The following is a 22,157-nucleotide window of genomic DNA, read 5'->3' as shown; positions in this document are numbered from 1 at the left end:
TCAAATACAGTGGTTGTAATACTTTGGTTGAGGGACAAATCCATTTTGAAAATGGATGAATAATCTTGACCAACCAATGAAACAAAACATCATGGTGGAATGTTCCCAGCCTTTGCATGACGTGGGCACTGGTACGTCAGTTGGGAAAATATGGCCAGATCAGAAAGATGATGGCATGGATGAAAGCTGATGTCGGATGGCTCAGTGGTTAGCACCGCTGCCTCATAATGCCAGGGACCCGGTTTGATTCCCACCTCAGGCAACTGTCTGTGTGGAGCTTGCACATTCTCCCTGTGTCTGTGTGGGTTTTCTCCCACAATCCAAAGATGTGCAGGTCGGATGAATTGGCCATGCTAAATTGTCCATTGTGTGAGGTGCATTATTCAGGTGTAAATATTGGATACAGAATTTGTCTTGTTGGGTTACTCTTCAGAGGGTAGGTGTGGACTTGTTGTGCTGAAAGGTCTGTTTTCATACTGTAGGGAATATAATCTAATCTAATGAGATTCTCAACGTCAAGGATAAAACATCCCAGTTTTGCAACCAAGCTTTGAATGGGGAGACTGTTCTGAAGAAGAGCCATTGGTCTTGAAACATTAATTCTGCTTTCTCCCCACATATGCTGCCAGACTTGCTGAGTTTCTCCAGTAATTTTGGTTATTGTTTCAGATTTCCAGCATCCATACTACTTTGTTTTAATTTAGGATTAGAATCTTGTGAGGTACTGCACGTGGCCAGCCTCCCTGGCTTAACTTCTGTAGCTGCAGATACAATGACAGTCGTTCTCAGAGCTGATGATGAAAAGCAAACATAGATTTATAAATCTGATGTATTTAAAATATGTTTCACCCATGCCACCTACATGCCTTCATTTCTTTTCTCTTTCTCTCCTGTGGGTCCAGACATGCTGAGAGTGTCATGGCTAGATGCAGGTTCATTGTCCTTGGCTTGAACTCTCACAGGATTGAGTTTGCAGGCAAGGTGAAAGGCTGAGCACCTCTGGAGTGTCTTGAGTGGTCCACATACGGCAAAATCCTGGAGTGTCCTTGCAGTGATGAGTGCTTCCACCACTGGTGACCACAGAATAGCCCAAGCTATTGAGATAGCGTGCAGGTGGGCAGTGGAGAATTGTGTGGGAAAATTCACTGGAGCTCACAGAGAGGAACCTTTCCTGAAATTCCCCACAATTAAAACTTATTCAATTTTTGGTAAAATCCAATGCCACACAGTATTCATAAAATGAAAGTGCAAGTGATAAGACTGTTTTAATATGCTGTTAAATAAAACAAAAGTATATTTATAGACAGTATAATGGGTGTTCTGCTTCTCACTGATCAGTTGATATTACTCAAATCTAGAAAGAGCTCTATTTTCTTGGACAAAGATGAATTCACATAGCGCCCACCATCTTTTAAGTGGCGATGAGGTGGGGGAGTCTATCTGCAAATCTTTTTTGATATATTAACTCTCTATGTACATTCCCTTCCTAAGTGAGACAGCTAACCCACCCAAAGCTGCCTTTGTGGGAAATGCATGAATCTTCTGTCTTTGGGCTTGTACCAATTTGTCCATCTCAGCTGCCACATAATTACCTGGCGGGCACCCAGGATGTCTTGACCTCCAGGGATTCACACAGAAACTGCTGTGCTATACAACCTGTGCTCATTATATAATTATATATCTGCACAGCACTAGCTCAATGACTAAAATAAAGTTGTGATCAGAAATGCTCCAGATGGGGCCCAACTCCTCTGATTAAGCATTACATTCATGAGGATGTTCACAGTGAAATCCATTATTCTCTTTTTCCATAAAAACATTATATCTTGTCAATTCTTTTTGAACATCATACAGAGCATAGATAGTGTGAGAGCTGTCCAGAATGACATTTCTCAGCATGATTTAAATACACAGTAATGGACAGTCAATAAGAGCCTGACCAATTCACATATTGAGAAACAGTTATCACTGTTGGTCTACTGAGATTCTTTTTAACTAATATTTATAAAAATCTGCAGATTAATCTTCTCAAATAGGTGGTATATCTATTGGTTGTACTTCACTCCCAGCTTATAGCAAACTGGTCTTTAGCCGCTGTTTATTTACTTCGTGAATTCCCTCGAAAGTCTGTACATACTCCAGTCTGAACAGCACTATTCAAATATACGTGAACCCACTCCAAGTAAAAGTTTTCAGCTTACTAACAGTTCTGATTGTGTCTGTTAATATTCTAATGCATGATTATTTTTCGTAAGATCTGATAGTAGTTACTATTAAACTGTTCTTGTCAATCTGTTTACGTAGCAATCTAATGGTGTCTGGTAATTACTCTGTCCTACATAAATTAATGCTTGGTTATTAGTCAGTTAAATTTCAGGTCATACTAATTTCATAAACAATCCATATTAAGATTTTTGCGATACATTTATTAACATTTAGGCGCTGAAACTTATTGAGAATTTATTAATATAGTTAGAACTTAATTTTCTCTTCAATTGTTATTAGTTTTAGTAAATAAGTAGACAACACTCAAATCTTTGGAAGACCAAGGCCAGTGCATTTGATTCTCACCACAAACCCTTCTTTTACTCTATCTGGACATTGTCTCACTCCGTACCAGGTTATTCACCATTTTGATGTCTGATTTGTCACTGAGTTGAGTTTCTAATGCTATATCTTCCTCACCAAAAGGATCACCTATCTCCACTTCTGCCTATCTACTCCTAAAACCCTTAACCAGGCTTTTGCTAGATCCTGATGTGATTATTCCATTTCCCCCTGGTTGGCATCCTATCCCTCACTCTACAGAAACTTAACCTAATCCAAAATTCTGCTCCCAACTCGCATCAAACATTTCATTTGTTGATGTGCACCAGATAATAGGATTGAAATCAGGCTGTGTTCTGAAAGGCAAGCAAATGAATGGATATGTGCAAAATTATTTTGTTCGCCATTTCGATGAAGACATCAATCAGTTAAATTAATGTAATGGATAGAGGAGAAAGTTAATGTAATGGATATAGGAATGTTCTAGATTTGTTACCATTAGTGTCTATGCCTTCAGCTATCTCAATCTACAGCCTGACATATCCTTCCCCTAGTCCTACACATCTTGACCCCTCTTTTGTCATTTAAGACACTATTTAACACCAATCCCTTTGTCCTAATTTTGATGATTTGCCTAATATAAATTATAATCCTTAATCCAATGCTCTAGTTCAACACTCACAGTACAGTTCTGTTTTCATTCCATGTAAAATCGCTGCTTAGTTCACAAGAGCATGGTATAGACATGTCCAGTTTAGACTTGCGGTTATTTCATTGCAGTGCTGTTTTTACTGTCTGGAAAAATTCAAATAACGCTTGTTGAACCCTTTGGTAAAAAGATTTATTTTGTTGCTCACAGCTAGGTGTGGGAAACATAATAAATTCAATGCTTTAACTCCACCCAGGAGCCACTCCCTCTGGTGCTGATAGTGTATATGAAACTTCATCCTTTTCCAGTTCCTACATTAGGCAACATTTATTGTTTCAAAGTACAATATACAGCAAGAAAATTTAACCCAATCTAATAACAAAATGTGGGAAAATTATGAACAGCATGTTCAGCAGCTGTTTTCAAAAGAACTCCACACTGACCCTAACATATCACTTGCTGTGAGTTAGCAAATTTGCTGATCTAGCAAACATGCACTTAAGGCTGCCTCATTACAGAGGTACAGCCTGTATCCCATTAGGCAGCAACATCCAGTTTTGTTTGATAATGTGAAGTGCCTTGTGATGTCCTTTCCATGTTAAAGGCGGTATATTTAACAATTCACAACACAATTTAACAATTCTGGTTGCCTTTATTCCACTGGCAGACAAAAGACGATATGACGGTTTCTCTTATTGTTAATAATTGTCTTTACCAGTTAGGAAACTAAACAATGAGCAAAAAATGTAAGGAATAGCCTGAAAAAGATGATGTAAGTCATAAACAATCAAGATTATTCATCAAAGAATCAGCACAGATTCAATAATCTGAATACCTGTTTCTGTGCTGAACAATTCTATGATTCTTAGGGCTGAATGTTTGCAGTCCCCTGCTAGAAATTGTGCAGGTTTGGAGGTTATTAAATCCCTTGGTAGCCTTTACGCCATTCTCATGCCTGTCCCCAGTTTGTTTGCAAAACCCTGTCAGGTCACCCTACTTGAGCGTCAGGGAAGGAGGGGAGAGACATCTCCATCAAGGACTCTCTTACCACATTGGGTGCTGTCTTTCAAAAGTGCCCCACCTCCCATGGGTGTTTTCTTCTCCTGGAACATGGCCTCACCTCTCTTCACTGCCAGGAGTCACCCCTCACCCACTTACCTGGACCTTGACTGTGAGACTTCACATCTGGGGACTGATTGTAGTCCTTGGTGTGGCCATTGGGGCTGCGAGGACTACAGAATTGCCAGCCAATCAGATTGGCCAGGAGCTCTCTCTCAGCTAGAGGGACTGAAATTCCATCTGCAGCCAACTAATGATCCTCAGGGTCAGAAATGACTGTGGAGCTGCTGTGAATGGTGGAGATGAATTTCCTGCTGAACCTTCAGGTAGCAGGTGTGAAAATCCCTTTTTTCTATTAAAACCTGTCCCAAAACCTGTACACTTAAGTGTAATATATACTTAACATTGTTTGCTCTAATCTGTTTTGTGTACTCGCATTATTAGTTGCTTCGTTGATTTAATTAGTCATGATTTAATAAGCAGCCTATAGATGACTAATTGTTCCTTTACCCTTCAGTTACTTTGACCATATTATTATTGTTAACATGCCTGTACCATCAATTAGCTCCCTCCCTTTTGGTTGAACTGCCGTAACCTTTACTTTGCTGCTGGCATAAGATTTCATCATAATACTTGCTGTTGTTTCAGTTACTGTTTATAATGTTCACATGTCTGCAGTTAGAAGAATGAAACCAATTTTCCTTCAGATAAAAACCTGGTGAACTGAGCTATTGTTTGATGTCTCTCAGGGAAAGATTATTTTTCCCTTTGTTGACATTCCCCTAAACGGTTTTTGAAATTCACATTGACCTTGATTTACTCAACTGTCTTCCTTTTGACTATTGATGCTTTGTTACAAACCTGCATGGTGTTAACTTCATTTTCCTTTCTTAACTGTCAGTCACAAGGCAGCTTGCTCTGTATTTATTCTCACATCATTTTGAACCTCCCTTGTTATCATTATAATTCACTCTCATGCACTCACAAGAGGAAATGAGATTTTTCTTTAGCTTGTTCAAAAATGTCTCCAAAATGTGGCTTTACTTTAATCAAGTAAGTTGTGGACACAAACATACTAGCTCTAATTCTTTGGAGGCATAGGGTTGCGGGACAGAAGTGAGTGGTGTGACCCACTACCCTCCTCCTCAACCCACGTCTGTGGGCTGCAGCTTATCAGTGGGGCCCAATTAAATGGCTGCTACCAGAAGTCTAATATTGTTTTATGGACAGTTGAATGGCCCAGGAAGTGCAAGCTCAATCAGAGGGATAGCAGGTCAGCAGCACTAATACCAGCTGCTAGCACTGCACCTAGAGGAAGAGGACTATCAATAGATGTGAGCCCTCAAGGTGAGGTAATCTGGGGGTGCCACCGGGCACAGGCCCTGCCACCGGGCACAGGCAGCACTAATGCTGCCATAGTCACAGCCATTGTGCTCAGGGACCCCTCCGTGAGCCACCATGAACCCAAAATGGAAGGCTCTGCACGCCCACCCCCATGCCTCCCTCCACTCCCACGTCCAACTGCAGCCTGAGCAAAGGCTGCCAAATGTTTTTATCCTCTGTCACCTTTCTGGGAAATCTATTCCAAATATTCACGACTAGATTTTAACTTTGCACAACAGTGAGAAATGAGAAATAGGGAGCTGGCAGCCAGTTGTACAGTTCTCCTAATGTCTATTTCTAATCACTGTCAGTCACTTCACATTAATACACACAATCAACATCTACTCTGTTTTGATGTCGTCATTCATGATCTACACATTTATTCCCCTTCTCTGAATTTGATTCCATTTGCTTCTTTTTGAATATAGATACTGCATTAGTCATAGTTCAATGCTCTGGTGTTTATACTTCTAAATCCAATGGAGACAAAAACAGTGCAGATGTAGATTTATTTACAAGAATACCTCTGCAATGATCAAATAATTATAAACACTGTCTGAAGGTTTATAAAGTTTGCAGTAGCTCCAAATTGTTTTATGTTCTGTCTGATCAGAAGGTTTCTGATGTTTCCAATAGAAAATAAATTTTAAAAACTGCTTTACAATACTAAGAAAACAATTAAGTCTGTTCTGATTTCTCTTCACGTATTGTCAGATTTGCATTGTTTTCCAATTCCCGTTACTCCTGATTCTTCCCCATCACTTTTAAACAGGCTGTAATTATCAGAGTTTATTGGCATGCTTTTATTATATCGGTCAAGATATTTCATCGCCTTTATCCTCTTGCATTTTATCAATTACACTTCATCGTAATTGCCTTGAATTAAATCTGTTTATTAGCTCTTCTGCTTGATTATATTATCAACCAATTAATATTTTGTCACTGTGTGATCTAGACGTATAGGAGAAAGTGAGGACTGCAGATGCTGGAGATCAGAGCTGAAAAATGTGTTGCTGGAAAAGCGCAGCAGGTCAGGCAGCATCCAAGGAGCAGGAGAATCGACGTTTCAGGCATAAGCCCTTCTTCAGGAATGATTCCTGGACGTCGATTCTCCTGCTCCTTGGATGCTGCCTGACCTGCTGATCTAGACGTATGCAGAGATGGTTTGGTTCAAACCACACAGTTTATGTCAGCTTGCTTATGTAGTACCTGCTGCATGTCATCAATCATCACAATGTCTTGGTGATAAGGTATAGGTTGTATTAATTAATCATATCACTGTCCTGTTTTACTGACATTATCGATGGTTAAAGAGTTAATTCCATTTGATTGCTTGATCTGTAGCCAATAGATATAAAATTGAGTGAACATAAAACCATCATGCCTCTGTGCCAGTGTTAATAATTCTTCACTGTTTTTAAGCTTATAAATGAGCAGCCTATGTAGCATTTGAGGTTTCCTTTTCTTTAAGATTGATCTTTGCTATCATATATTCTTGAATGTTTATATTCATGTGCATATATAGTTATAAGCTTACTGTCTTCTACTTCTGTCTCAAGATTTGATTACGCATTGTCATTTGGAGTGCATACAATTCATTGTTTTCCCTCCACACATGCTGCCTCATCTTAATTTTGAATCACTTTTCCAATGTATACATTGTCTTGGTTTTGATCTATTTTGTAGCTATCATTTTAATTTTAGTTTTATTTATTGCATTTACACTTTATTGTGCATTTTATGCTAAGTAACAGAGAGAAGAAGAAGTTTATTTTGGCAGTGTTTGATCATTTGTCTCATTTCCTATGTTCCAACCACCACATAGCAATTACACACACCCACCCCAACCGTAACTTCAACCGTAAGCACACACAAATACATACCCAGTCTTCAGTGAATTGCTGGCACGTGTCTGCCCCTTAAGAAGCCAGGAAAGAGGAGTACAGCTGCAGGCTTGAGAGTGAGGCAGCAAGCTTAAATATCTTAGCTGAGAGTTCCTCTTTGGGAGCACCGAGGCTGGGAAATAACACTGAAAATGGGCATCCTGTTGAAATCTAACCAACAATTACACTGAATATACTGTATAGGGATAGAAAATTGCAAAAATAGGTTTGGACGGAATAGTACGTGATCATTTGGGCTGTACTGGCTTTACTGCCCATCCTAAATTAGAGTGGTGCTGGAAAAGCACAGCAATCCAGGCAGCATCCGAGGAGCAGGAAAACCGACGTTTCAGGCAAAAGCCATTCATCAGGAATAGAGGTCTTGGATGGGCAGTAAAGCCAGTACAGCCCACATGATCACGTACTATTTAGTCCATACTTATTTTTATAATTTTCTATCCATGTACAGTATATTCAGTGTAATTGCTGGTTAAATTTCAACAGGATGCCCGTTTTCAGTGTTATTTCCTAGCCTCAGTGCTCCCAAAGAGGAACTCTCAGCTAAGATGATTTAAGTTCTATTCCTGATGAAGTGCCTTTGCCCGAAACGTCGATTTTCCTGCTCCTCGGATGCTGCCTGAACTACTGTGTTTTTCCAGCACCACTCTAATCTAGACTCTGGTTTCCAGCATCTGCAGTCATTGTTTTTACCTTTACTGCCCATCCCTCAATCCCTTCACAAAGTGATAATGAATTTTCTTCATCACTGCTGTCCATTTGATGTAGGTAGACCCACAATGCTGTTAGGGAAGGGGTTTGAGGATTTTGATTGAAGGAATGGTGATATATTTGAAGGTCAGGATGATGAGTGGATTGGATGGGATCTCGCAGGAGGAGATGGTGTTTCCATGTATTGGCTGCCCTTGTCTTTCTGGATGGAAGTGATTGTAGGTTTAGAAGGTGCTATCTCAGGAAACTTGGTTAATTTAGCACTGAGAATCTAATTTTGCATCCATTTTGTCCCATATTGACTTTAGATAAGGCACATATACTAATAGGCATAAATCCAGAGTAGAAAAATGTGGTGCTGGATAAACACAGCAGAACAGGCAGCATCCGAGGAGCATGAGAAACGACGTTTCGGGCATAAGCCCTTCTTCTCCTGCTTCTCGGGTGCTGCCTGTCCTGCTGTGTTTTTCCAGTATCATATTTTTCAACTCTGGTCTCCAGCATCTGCAGTCCTCACTTTCTCCTAATAAATCCGGAGTACACAGTCTGTAGGATGGAGCATGCGTGATTGTAGTTATGTCAGTGTAAAATCATTAATCAGCAAGGATCAGTAAATGGGTCCCAGCTGTTCACAATATATAAAAATGATTTGGATTTGAGGACCAAATGCAATATTTCTAAATTTGCTTATGATATGAAGCTAAGCAGGAATGTGTGTTATGAAGAAGATGCAATGTGGCTATAGGAGGATTTGGACAAGGTTAGTGAGTGGGCAGGAACATGGCAGATCAACTGCTATATGGAAAAAAATTGTGACACTATCTACTTTGGTTGGAGGAACAAATGGCAAGAGGTTGGAATATGTAAATGTACAAAGGGACTACGGTATCCTTGTCGATAAGTTACTGAAGGCTAGCACATAGCAATCTATTAGGAAAGCTAATGGAATGTAAACCTTTATCACAAGAGGATCTCAGTAGAAGAGTAGTGATGTTTTGCTTCAATTCTGTTTCAGCTTGGTTAGGCCGCATGGGAGTGCTCTGGCAACTTCTGTCTCCTTGTCTCTGGAAGAATATTACTGTCCATAGACAGAGTAAACAAAGATTCACCAGACTTATTCCCAGGATTGGGGGAATTGACCTTTGAAGAGAGATTGGGCAAACTGGACTTGGAATCTCTAGAGTTTCAAAAATGAGAGGTGATTACATTGAAATCTAAAACAAAATTAAAGGCAGAGGTAGGATATATGTAGGTAATGTGGCTCCCTTGGTTGGGAAGTCTAAACCAAAGAGCACAATCTAATAGTTGAGGGGATTTAGGCTGGACTGAATTGAGGAGTTTTCTTTTTACTCAGAGGATTGTGAATGTTTGGAATGTTCTGCCCTAACATTTAATGGAAGCTCAGTCCTTGAGAATGTTTAAAGTAGAGATTGATAGATTTCGTATTATTGATCATGTAAATTGTTATGGTGATGGTGTGGATAAAAGGTACTGAGGTGTTTAATCAGCCATGGTCACATTGAATAACTGAACAGGCTTAATGGGCTGTATGGCCTATCCCAATGCCTGTGTGCTACTACAGTCTGCAGACGTTCTACATTTCAATAATATTCTGCCAAATATCTGTCCATTTATTTTTCCTGTCTGTATTCTTTGTAAACTCTTGGTATGCTCACAATTTGCTTTCCTACCAACCTTCATATCAGAAGCAAATCTGGTTACAGACTGTCCCGAATACTGGCTTCATTAATAGAAATGTTGAATAGTTAATGCCTAGTATGGATCCCTTTGGCATATCTTCAGTTACATTTTGCCAACCCAAAAATAATCCATTTATTCTGACACTCTGTTTCCTGTTAGATCTTGAGAACATCCAAAGTACATCAGTAACTGTGTTCCTTACCATCAGTCTGTTCATGCTATACTTGCTGTTCCACCACTGCCAGATCAGACTGTAGTCCTTGAATATCTGACAGGAGAAAAGCATAGGCTAGAGTTGTGGGAGGGAGAAAAGAATTACGTATTTAAACTATCTGATACTTGTAAGTCAGGAGAAATTTTAGAGTGACAGTGAAATGAGATGTGAGGAAGAGGTTTAGATTTGTGCATCTTTAATGGTTTCCTCCCTGCCATGGCTAAGGCCTGTCATGATTGCTCCAATGATAGCCGCACACTGCTTGTAAGGGTGGTAGAGGCAACAACCCCTGAAATAATTCCACAGGGGCCAGTATCCCATCACAACATCACCATTTATTTACATGTGGAGAGTCCTTGACACTGATCCAGCTCCCTCAGAGCTCGCTCTCAGAGTGAACAGAATCCTCTGACACCATGTTTATATCTCTCAGCCAGGGCTCCCTGATTAGCTCAGATTAACAGCCCCAATCAGGCAACTCATATTCTATGCAGTCCACCTGGCTGACCTCGTTACAATCACTACAAGCCCCATAAAACATTTAAGTAGTATTTAGATTTATATTTACATTGTCAATGCATACAAGATCATTAGTCAAGTGCTTTAATGAAATTATAGTAAAATAGCTGTGTGGCTGTTTTTGACCAGCACAGACTTGATGGGGCAGGCCCTTTTTCTGTGCTGTAGTCCTCTATAATTCTATAGCCACCATCTCCTCTATCAGGTTGAGGATATCACTGCAGTGTCTTCTGAAGATTAGCACTTACTACCTTTAATTCTCTGCCACCTTGTCTTGCACGAAAGAAGAAAATATGACACTCGGTGTAATGCAATGTGTCTGGGTAATGTAGCTGTCATGGATGAGCAGCTGGCACTGATTTCAAGCTGTGAAATATTGGTGTCAGACTAGCAGTAGTTCTAACTGTGTGAAGGTGAAGTGAACTTACAAATGTTAGGTATGGGCCATTGGTAAATTAGTAATTGGTGAGTGAAATGAGCTGTTGGTGACAATAGAGGCTCAGTTGTAAATACAGTATATGGCATTTGGTGATGAATTGTGTGCAAAGTCAGTTGACCTGTTCCTGGATATCATCCAGGGCCTGGGGGTTGCTCTGTTTGCATTGACAACAATAGCCATCTGCTCCCCCACCTTCACAGAGTTTGCCTGCAGGGCCTTCTGACTCCCTGTGGAGTGAGAGCCTCTCTCCTCCTGTCCACTTCCTATACCAAGGCCTCCAGTGTTGTGTCGGACATTCATGATGCACACTTTCTTCTTGCAAGTCAGGTATTTCCCCAGTTCCTATCAGCACTTACAACACCATTTAAAAAAATGCAAGCTGGCTTTAAGTGGTGTTTAAATTGCTTCTCCTACTGAGGTTTGTAGTCACTCAATAAAATTTTAGCACAAGATTGAATGCATCTATCATTTAAATCATTGGGACAGCAGAAGTTTTCTTGCTACTTGCATTGTCAGGAATGGTATGGGTCAATCCCACATTGCTATCACCACACTTATTTTTGTGGAATGATCGAAATTTGCCCACCAGTGTATCATGTTCCCAGGCTGCATTAAGGTCAATGACAGTCATTTTCCTTAATTATGTACAAAATTATACCAAGTCGTCAGAAGTACTATTTGTTTCTATTTTACTTTCTAAATATATTGTCAGAAACGTCTAATTATCTCAACATTATTTCTGTGCAGAATATGAAGGCTCAGGAACAGAAAGACGGCAAAAGCATGTAAAGTGTGGAAAATGCAAGTATGGGGCTGAATGTGATGAAGATGCAGAGGATGTCTGGTAATTTATCTTTCAAAATGTAAAACAGAGGCAACTTAACTGTAGGTTCAAACAAAAAGCAATAATAACTTCTATTTCAAGCAAAACAAATAGCAATTATTTCTGAAGGTGTTGAAAACCTGAACAAGGAAATTCATATGTTTCATTTTGTGACCTCAATTGCAAGCTATACTTTTTTTGTGTGTAGGAATAGTTTGGGGTGGAATTTTATTGTGCTTACCATTGATTTCAAACTTGTGAATATGCTTATTTTGACTGATTAGCCTTTGACTGATAAGCACCAATGAGTTGTAAATGGATGAGAGTTTACCTCACTGTCAAACACTGAGGATTTATGCTGAATTGTGTGAAGCTTTATTGATTAAAAATGGCAATACACAAAAAGGTAAAACAACATACCTATATGCAAGCCAAATGGAAATAACATCAGAAAAATGAAAAAAGGATAAATACAGTACAAATATTTTTAAAACTACCAAGGAAAGTGCAAAGAGAAAAATTTAGAACAGCACGTTACACTTACATTGTGAAAACATTGAGCTTTTGTTAGTATGTGGTCTACTTGGTTTGATTCTCTCTTATACCTATTGGACTAATTGTTTTCTAGGTTTTCTTTGCCAGATATTATATTTATGTTCAATATATGTACGATATTGGAATTGTATCCCATAGGAGCCAGGAGAAATACCTTGATGTAGGGGAGACATATTCTCTTGGAGAGCATCTACTTGACTGTATTGAACCTTGTAAAAAAATGTTTGTTAAAGTAAATTGACTGCCTCTTTTAACAAGCCTGTCTTGAATTTTGCAATCAAACACTGCTGAATGTGTGTATGCATAATAAGCTTCATGAAACTGTAAATCATTGCATCTTTCTTTGTAGATAGTTTCAAAAGTATAATTTCATTCTGTGTTTACATTTCTCATTCATCAATAACACACTCATTGAACATTTATTAAATTTATCAAATGTGTTGTTTATAAGTTTCATGATGTAGTGAAAAAGTGGTTCTATGATACCCCAAATATATGATTTTAATCTCTAGGTCATTATTCCAACAATAAGTTTCTGCAAGTGAAGCACAAACATCTCTCAAAGACTTTGTATTACCCATCAAACAACTTTGAGTGAATACTCAAAGGGTTTAATTTAATGCTCATGCAGTGGTTCCAGTCAGAAAGCCAGGGAAACATAGCTCAGCCATTTTTGGAAATCTTGATGGAAGTTCAATATCTGGGTAGCAAAGGCTCTGGCTGTATCTGATAGGTAAAATGGAAACACGTGAGGGTCATCCCACTGAGGTGGATAAGAGAGGAGAGATTTTGGAAAAGGTTGTTGCATTTGTTAGTGTCAAAAACTAGAGAAATTAAGGAGACAAGGAAGGTGTAAAGAATTCTGAAGAATTCTATACATGGCTGTAATGAGGCTATTAAATGCATTTGGAGTTATGGAAACCTGGATGAAGAGATGCATACAGGTAGTGGCAAGAAATCTGGGCACAGATGTGGCAGGTGACAATGTATTCAAGGAATTTTGAATAAACAGGGCATTTGAAAGTGTTACAGTCGTTTGTGTCAACTGGCCCTGAAGGGAAGCCATGTGGTCAGCAATTTACTGAGTTTAAGGACAAGGGAACAGACTTGAGCTAAGATTAGAAAGAGTGTGGTGATGATGCTGGAGAAACTAGACATCAGGTGAGTGTTCAGGCTATAACCAAGGAAGTTTGGCTGATAAACAAAGTTTAACAGTACAAGAAGGTTAATGGGTGGCTTCTATATTGATAATGATAATGTCTCAATTTCTCACAACTGTTCAAGCTGAGGGTTGAAGGGATTAGGATTAAGGAAGAGAGAGTTTTAACAAACTTAGCCTTGACTAAGTTAATTGTCCTGAAACAAACTTCATGGGAGTTCATGTACCTGCTCCCTCCCTTGCTTTGGAAAGCTTCTGCACGGTGGCTCAGTGGTTAGTACTGCTGCCTCACAGTACCAAGGACCCAGGTTCGATTCCAGCCTTGGGTGTCTGTCTGTGTGAACTTTGCACATTCTCCCCGTGTCTGTGTGGGTTTCCTCTGGGTGCTCTGGTTTCCTCCCACAGTCCAAAGATGTGCAGATCAGGTGAATTGGCCATGATAAGTTGCCCATAGTGTTAGGTGCATAAGTCAGAGGGAAATGGGGCTGGGTGGGTTACTCTTCGGAGGGTTGGTGTGGGCTTGTTGGGCCGAAGGGCCTGTTTCCACACTGTGGGAGTCTAGTCTTCTGGTAACAAGAACTGAAGTGAAACATTACCATAAATGGTGTTGCTGCTGGCTTTTCCAACTGCCTACCTCCACCATGGTTTGATTGGATCCATGAAGATCAGGCCTAAGAAGTTACATTGCAGAGGTTGCTGAAAGAACAAAAGGGAATATCTGAATAGAACATCAGTGTAAGTCTGATGAAAGAGAAAAGGGATTGGTCAGAATATGATGTTTAAAGCATGAAAAAGAACCTGAGGAATATGGAGAGAGAGAGAGAGAAGAAGATCTGGCATGTTGATTGTGGCTGCTGGGCAGGGATAGTGGTAAACACAGGTGAAGAGCCTCTAATAAGGTGCATAGAGTTGCTGCTCACGAACTACATTTCAGATAAAATCAAGTTGTCGATATCGTCATTGTACAATAAGGCTGTGGATTGCAAAACCATTGATTGTAAATTGACAGAATTCTGCAGGGAAATGTTCAGAGAAATAGTGTTTGTTGATCAAAATGCGTTGATGTATTGGAAAGGATTTGCTGAATAACATGAGAACTCAGAAACTTAGCTATGCATTATAAAGAAGGGATTTAAGTGGCTAAAGTTGTTTTGATTACAGGAAGCAAATTGAATGCAAGCAAACAATTTCTTGAAATGCACCATGAAATGGATGATGCAAATGCAAGGAGATATTTAATTTAGACTGTGAGCACAGATCCAAAGATGCAGATTTAAAATTAACAAGCCTTAACAAAAGTTGAAATGAGAAGTTTTTTTATTTCCCACAGAGCTATGAATAGTTATCAGTTCACAGAATAGATTTTCAGATAACTCAGTTAATTCTGTTTGAGTGAACATCTTAAAAAGGGGACTGTATGAACATTTAATTAGCAAAAGGTTTGAAGGCTGTCAGGGTAAGTATGAATTGTGTGGATTGAATGCAGTGTAATTATGATTAGACTGCATCCTGGATTAATCTTTCACTTGTTTTTAGGGAAGACGTGAGTGCCCACGGACAGAATCTGGATGCTGGTTGATATGATGGAATAAACTGTAGCTCTTATCAAAAAGGAGTGTGCTTCACAAGTGCATTACTTTTTCTTCTCCTTTCTCTCTTGTGATGTAAAGAAAGGTGAACAAAAACCTTCAGTCTTTACTTGCATCTTGGGCACCTTTGGAGACAGATAGTGATGGAAATTGGGGCTGGTGTACTTGAAACGTTCTGCATTTGTAGGGATGAGCTCACATTTGCCTACCCCTTTTTCAGCTGTAACTCCTTCTTGGAAGTCAAAGGTTCAAGATCAACTTCAGAGAATGGGACACAAAGTCCAAGAATTTGAACAAGCAAAACGATCATCTGATATCAAGAAATGGCTATAGGTCCTGACAATATTCTGGCTATAATACTGAAGATTGTACTCCAGAACTAACTGTGACATCGTGACATCGAACAATTCTTCCGCCGCCTTCGCCTCCGCGCCTACTTCTTTAACCAAGACTCCCGCCCATCCTCTGACGACCCCTTCTCCCGCCTCCAACACACCCCATCCACCTGGACACCCCGTGCTGGCCTCCTACCTGCCCTCGACCTCTGCATAGCCAACTGCCGCCGCGATATTAACCGCCACCTGAACTCCCCCACCCCTCTCACCCACTCCAACCTCTCACCCTTGGAACGCGCAGCCCTCCACTCACTCCGTTGCAACCCCAACCTCACTATCAAACCAGCAGACAAGGGAGGCGCGGTAGTAGTTTGGCGCACCGACCTCTACACCGCTGAGGCCAAACGCCAGCTCGCAGATACCTCCTCCTACTGCCCCCTTGACCATGACCCCACCCCCCACCACCAAACCATCATCTCCCAGACCGTCCATAACCTCATCACCTCGGGGGATCTCCCATCCACCGCCTCCAACCTCATAGTCCCACAACCCCGCACCTCCCGCTTCTACCTCCTGCCCAAAATCCACAAACCTGACTGCCCCGGCCGACACATTGTCTCCGCCTGCTCCTGCCCCACCGAACTCATCTCCGCATACCTTGACACCGTCCTGTCCCCCTTAGTCCAAGAGCTCCCCACCTACGTTCGGGACACCACCCATGCCCTCCACCTGCTCCATGATTTTCGCTTCCCCGGTCCCCAACGCCTTATTTTCACCATGGACATCCAGTCCCTGTACACCTCCATCCCCCATCACGAAGGACTCAAAGCCCTCCGCTTCTTTCTTTCCCGCCGTACCGACCAGTACCCTTCCACAGACACCCTCCTTCGACTGACTGAACTGGTCCTCACCCTGAACAACTTCTCTTTCCAATCCTCCCACTTCCTCCAAACGAAAGGAATAGCCATGGGCACCCGCATGGGCCCCAGCTATGCCTGCCTCTTCGTAGGATATGTGGAACAGTCCATCTTCCGCAACTACACTGGCCCCACCCCCCACCTTTTCCTCCGCTACATCGATGACTGTATCGGCGCCGCCTCGTGCTCCCACGAGGAGGTTGAACAGTTCATCCACTTCACCAACACCTTCCACCCCAACCTCAAATTCACCTGGACAGTCTCAGATTCCTCCCTCCCCTTCCTCGACCTTTCTATTTCTATCTCAGGCGACCGAATCAACACGGACATCTACTACAAACCAACCGACTCCCACAGCTACCTGGACTACACCTCCTCCCATCCTGCCCCCTGTAAAAACGCCATCCCATTCTCCCAATTCCTTCGACCCCGCCGCATCTGCTCCCAGGAGGACCAGTTCCAAAAACGCACATCCCAGATGGCCTCCTTCTTCAAGGACCGCAATTTCCCCCCCGACGTGGTCGACGATGCCCTCCACCGCATCTCTTCCACTTCCCGATCCTCCGCCCTTGAACCCCGCCCCTCCAACCGCCACCAGGACAGAACCCCACTGGTCCTCACCTACCACCCCACTAACCTCCATGTACAGCGCATCATCCGCCGCCATTTCCGCCACCTCCAAACGGACCCCACCACCAAGGATATATTTCCCTCCCCTCCCCTATCAGCATTCCGTAAAGACCACTCCCTCCGTGACTCCCTCGTCAGATCCACACCCCCCACCAACCCAACCTCCACTCCCGGCACCTTCCCCAGCAACCGCAGGAGGTGCAAGACTTGCGCCCACACCTCCCCACTCACCTTCCTCCAAGGCCCCAAAGGAAACTTCCATATCCGCCACAGATTCACCTGTACCTCCACACATATCATCTATTGCATCCTTTGCACCCGATGTGGCCTCCTCTATATTGGGGAGACGGGCCGCCTACTTGCGGAGCGTTTCAGGGAACACCTCTGGGACACCCGGACCAACCAACCCAACCACCCTGTAGCTCAACATTTCAATTCCCCCTCCCACTCCACCAAGGATATGCAGGTCTTTGGACTCCTCCATCGTCAGACCACAGCGAAACGACGGTTGGAGGAACAACGCCTCATCTTCCGGCTAGGAACCCTCCAACCACAAGGGATGAACTCGGATTTCACCAGTTTCCTCATTTCCCCCCCTCCCCCCAGCCTGTCTCAGTCAAATCCAACAAATTCAGCACCGCCTTCCTAACCTGCAATCTTCTTCCCGACCTCTCCACCCCCACCCCAGTCTGACCTATCACCCTCACCTTGACCTCTTTCCACCTATCACATTTCCGACGCCCCTCCCCCAAGTCCCTCCTCCCTATCTTTTATCTTAGCCTGCTGGACCAACTTTCCTCATTCCTGAAGAAGGGCTAATGCCCGAAACGTCGATTCTCCTGTTCCCTAGATGCTGCCTGACCTGCTGCGCTTTTCCAGCAATACATTTCCATAACTGTGATTCTAGCCAAGTAGCCCCAGTACAACTACAACATTTGCATCTACCCAGCACTGTGGAATGTTGCCCAATTGTGCCCTTTCCACAAAATACGGGGCAAATTCAACACAGCCAATTATTAATCTACTCTCAATTCTCAACAGTCTGATGGAAGGGGTTGTCAACAGAGCTATCAAATGACACTAAGGAAGCTTATCCAAACTGGAATCAATGGGAATCAAGGAAAATCTCTCCACTGGGTACAGTGATACCTAGTAAAAAGGGAGATGGTTGTAGTCATCATAGGTTAATTATCTCAGCCTCAGGACATTTCTTCATGATAGAGTCTAGAGGCCCAACTATCTTCAGCTGTTTCGTCTTCACCTTTTCTCCATCATAAGTTCAGAAAAAGGGATGTTCACGGATGATTGCACAATATTCAGCTCATATGTCACTCCTCATCTATGGAAGCAGTTCATGTTCAAATGCTGCAAGGCTTTGACAAAATTAGAGCTTAAGTTGATGTGGCAAATAACATTTATGCCACACAAGTGGTGGACATTGACCATCGTCAACAAGATAGCATTCAACCATCTCCCTTAAAAAGCAATGTTAATGACGTCACTGGATCCTGCAGTATCACAATCCTAGTGGTCACCATTGACTGGACCAGCCATAGATATATTGTGGCTACTAAAGCAAATCAGAGGCAGATATTCCTGTGGCAAGTAGTTCACCTCCTGATTCCCCAGATCCCATCCAGTATTTACAAGGCAAAGACCAGAAGAGTGATGGAATACTCCCGACCGCCCCCCCCCCCCCCCCCCCCCCACCCCAACCCCTACCCCTTGCCTCAATGGATTGCAGCAGCAACAACATTACCAATATACAAAAGCAACAGTGTGCCATCATCCCAGTGATGCCAGGAAGTTGTTTGCTCTCATGGAAGGGACTAGAATTATGGGAAACTGTTTAAGAATAAGATATCTCCCTTCTATAATTGCAGTGAGCAGATTCTTTTTTTTCTCCAGTTGAGTTAGGTTGTTGAATTCTCTTCCCAATGAAGCAGTAGAGGCTGAATCATCATATTCATCCAAAGCTGAAGTTATTAGATTTTTCATTGATAAAGGAGATATGTGAGCCAGACAGGAAAGTGGAAATGAGACCATAATCAGATCAGCCATGATCTTATTGAATTATAGAGCAGCCTTGAAGATTCGAATGGATTATTCTTGCTCCAAATTCTGGGTTTCTATGTTCCTATCTACAGCAACTGACTCCTTTGATCTGTGACCTGAACAACCTAGAATGGCATATTGAGCAGGTGGGAGCACCATACCAACAAGCTGCCCACAAGCCATACACCATTCTGAACTGGAACCATATCACCACAATTAGGTCAACCTAAATTTTATTGAATGGCTCAGCAAGTCCAAGGGGTAAATGGCCTAGTCCTCCTCCAAATTAGTAGTTTTCATGTAGATATTTTCCACTTTCTGATTCTCATTCAGTCAGTATCATGGAACTCTCTCTCCAACAATACTTTGTCTGAATTTATAACACATGAACTGCAATGGTTGGAGAAATGACTCACCAGCTCTTTCTCAAAAACAATGACTGATGGACAAAGGCCCAGTAAAGGGTGCTATAGACAATGATAATCATCAGGGCTCGTGTCTTTAGAGGGCCTGGGCTTTGGCAGCACTGGCCCTCTATTATGGAGCATCTAATCAGAGCAAAGCCAACTCTATGCACCTTATTAGAGGTTCTTCACCTGTGTATACCACAATCCCTGCCCCGCAGCCACAATCAACATGAGAGACATAATGTGTAAGGAACTGCTACTCCAATCACAGGCTGTTTCTCATCCCCATTTGTAATAGATAGGTTAATCACTAAGCTTGTTGATGGCAAAAAGTTGCTTTCTGATTGAAGTTGGATCCTGTTGTTTGAGAAGATAAGTAGCTGTGCCTGGGATTGTTGTTAACTGGTATGGGTCCAAGTCTGAGTCCAGTTGGTGTTGGTGTTCTGAGCCAGGTTTGGGCCCCTGGGTTGGTATGTGTGCACTGAGCTGAGTCCAGACCAAAGCATGGGGGCATTGACCCAAGTCCAATACTGAGAGAAAGTTGGGATGCATTGGACTGAATCCAGGCCTTGAGGTTTGGGAGTGGGTTAAGACAATTCAAGGACATAGGCTGGCTGTTTTGATCTGAGTCCAGATATAAGCAAGTCAATGGGCACTGATCAAGTGCAACCCTGCAGACAGTGTTAGGGAGACATGCATTGAGCCATTGCTGGAGGGGAGGGAAGGGGAGTGGGGTTTGCCTAGAGAAGGGTGGGGAAAGAGAGGAAGCTGCAAGGTGGGAGCAGTGAAGTGAGATGGCTGAGATGGAGAAGCATGCAAAGCAGGGAAAGGGAAGGGCAAGGTTAAAGAGTCATGGGGACTGCAAGGGCAAAAGGGAAAGGAGGAGACTGTAAAGGAACGAGAATAATCAGAAACTCAACTAAGGAACAGTCAACTAACTGTGAGCCAGGAAAATGTAATATCATCGAGGTAATGATGCTATTAAAGGTGAATATGAAATCTCTACTTAAGGCTGCATGATTTTCAGGAACTACTATAAGGCAAAGATATAGTAGATGCTGTTATAATGAACATTGTCTCAATTGTTAATTTAAATCTGAGATTGAGATTTGAGATGCAGTGGTAGAGTACTAGCTGCCTGATTAATATGCTTCAGCCTTATGCATATGCAGTGGAAATGTAGTGTCAGGGAAGGTGGCTTAAGGGGATAGCAATCTTCTGCAGACGGTTCTCTTAATTATTTATAAAATAAATTTTGGCTCAAACGTATTGTGTTTATGTGGCTTTAAGTTTAATGAAGGGTTAATAATTGAGGATATTGATGAATTGTTCTAACTCTGCTTCTGTGTGAATCCAAACACATCATTGGTTAACTCAAATCCGAAAGGTATTGTTGTTGTATCACCTCATAAATTAGTGCTGCACTATTCTATAGGACCAAAACACTTTGAGAAAGTGCTTAACAGAAGGTGTCCAAGGTTAAATGTGGGAGTGGGCATAAGGGGCTCATAGACAGGAGAAGCACCAGGACCCACAATTTATCATGCCAGTTGGCAGTGCCCACTGTTTATAAATGAACAAAAACATGTGTGTGTAAAATAGTACATAAGAGCAATCAGAGTTTGGAGTTAAACACCTCTGAGCTGGGTCATCTTACGATTAATGTCATTGTTCATGAATCTTAATGAATTGCCACCAAATCAGTGTTATTACTGCCTGGGAGAACAACAAGGACCCAGAATACCAGCTTTCTATAAAGAGAGTGGATGGCTTAAATAGCGTAATGCTTTTTCATTAAATGAGTAGTTTAAAAACGTTGAAAAAAATGTGCCCAATATAAGTGTAGATTTTCCAATCCTGTGTCCAAACTGTGCCAACATTGATCTTGGATCAGGAAATCAGACAATCACCTCTTTGTCCTACTTCTGTCAGTTTCCTGTGGAATATGATCTATCAATGTGCTCCATTTTGGGTGAAGGTCATTCTTGAGAAAAAATCATCATGCAAGAAATTTGGTAAGAATTCAAAACATATACAAGTAATAATAAATATTTGTTTTATCACAAATCCCTGCCCTCCGGCCTAGTAACATGTTTTGTAAACACAAATAAAGTAAATATTGCTGAAAAGGAACATTAACCTTCAGGAGCTTGTTATTGTAAAAGTGGATTGGACTGTTTCCTGTTATAATTTACTTTATTGGATTTGTAACTTCTATTATTTTTGGAGTGTTTTGACGCACTTATTTTCAACCCTCTGTTTTTCAGTTAGTTTCTGTCTGCTTTTACCATGACTATATTAATAGAAACTGCAATTTTATTCACTATATTCAAAAGATAACAAGTCTTCTGTGAATCCTCACTTTCTGCTAGCTTTGGAGGAGAAGGAGTATATTAGGAGAAATTGAAAATTGGGCTACTTATACCAGAAGCACACTACTTACACAAGTTTTTAGTCACACAATTCTATCATCTCTAAAACTTAAGATCTCTCTTTTCAACCAGTCCATTTTCTTTAAAGTTCATTTTATCCAAAAATTTGTGATCAGATTATAATCATTGAGT

At 41.6% G+C, this 22,157-nt stretch overlaps 1 protein-coding gene across 1 annotated transcript in view; it reads left to right on the top strand.

Moving 5' to 3' along the window:
* Positions 1-22,157, top strand: part of LOC122549953 (tomoregulin-1-like) — a 231,098-nt gene that overhangs the window by 168,778 nt on the left and 40,163 nt on the right. Inside the window, exon 5 of the mRNA XM_043690236.2 lies at positions 11,871-11,967. Coding sequence (XP_043546171.2) covers positions 11,871-11,967 — 97 coding nt within the window. The remainder of the gene's footprint in view (positions 1-11,870; positions 11,968-22,157) is intronic.

The sequence above is a fragment of the Chiloscyllium plagiosum genome, unplaced genomic scaffold, assembly GCF_037043375.1.
Source record: "Chiloscyllium plagiosum isolate Xiang-an unplaced genomic scaffold, Cpla_swu_hap1 HiC_scaffold_5, whole genome shotgun sequence".
In the NCBI taxonomy this organism is placed as follows: domain Eukaryota; kingdom Metazoa; phylum Chordata; class Chondrichthyes; order Orectolobiformes; family Hemiscylliidae; genus Chiloscyllium; species Chiloscyllium plagiosum.
Note: the sequence above shows the minus strand (reverse complement) of the source record. Positions and strands in the feature narration are given on the sequence as shown.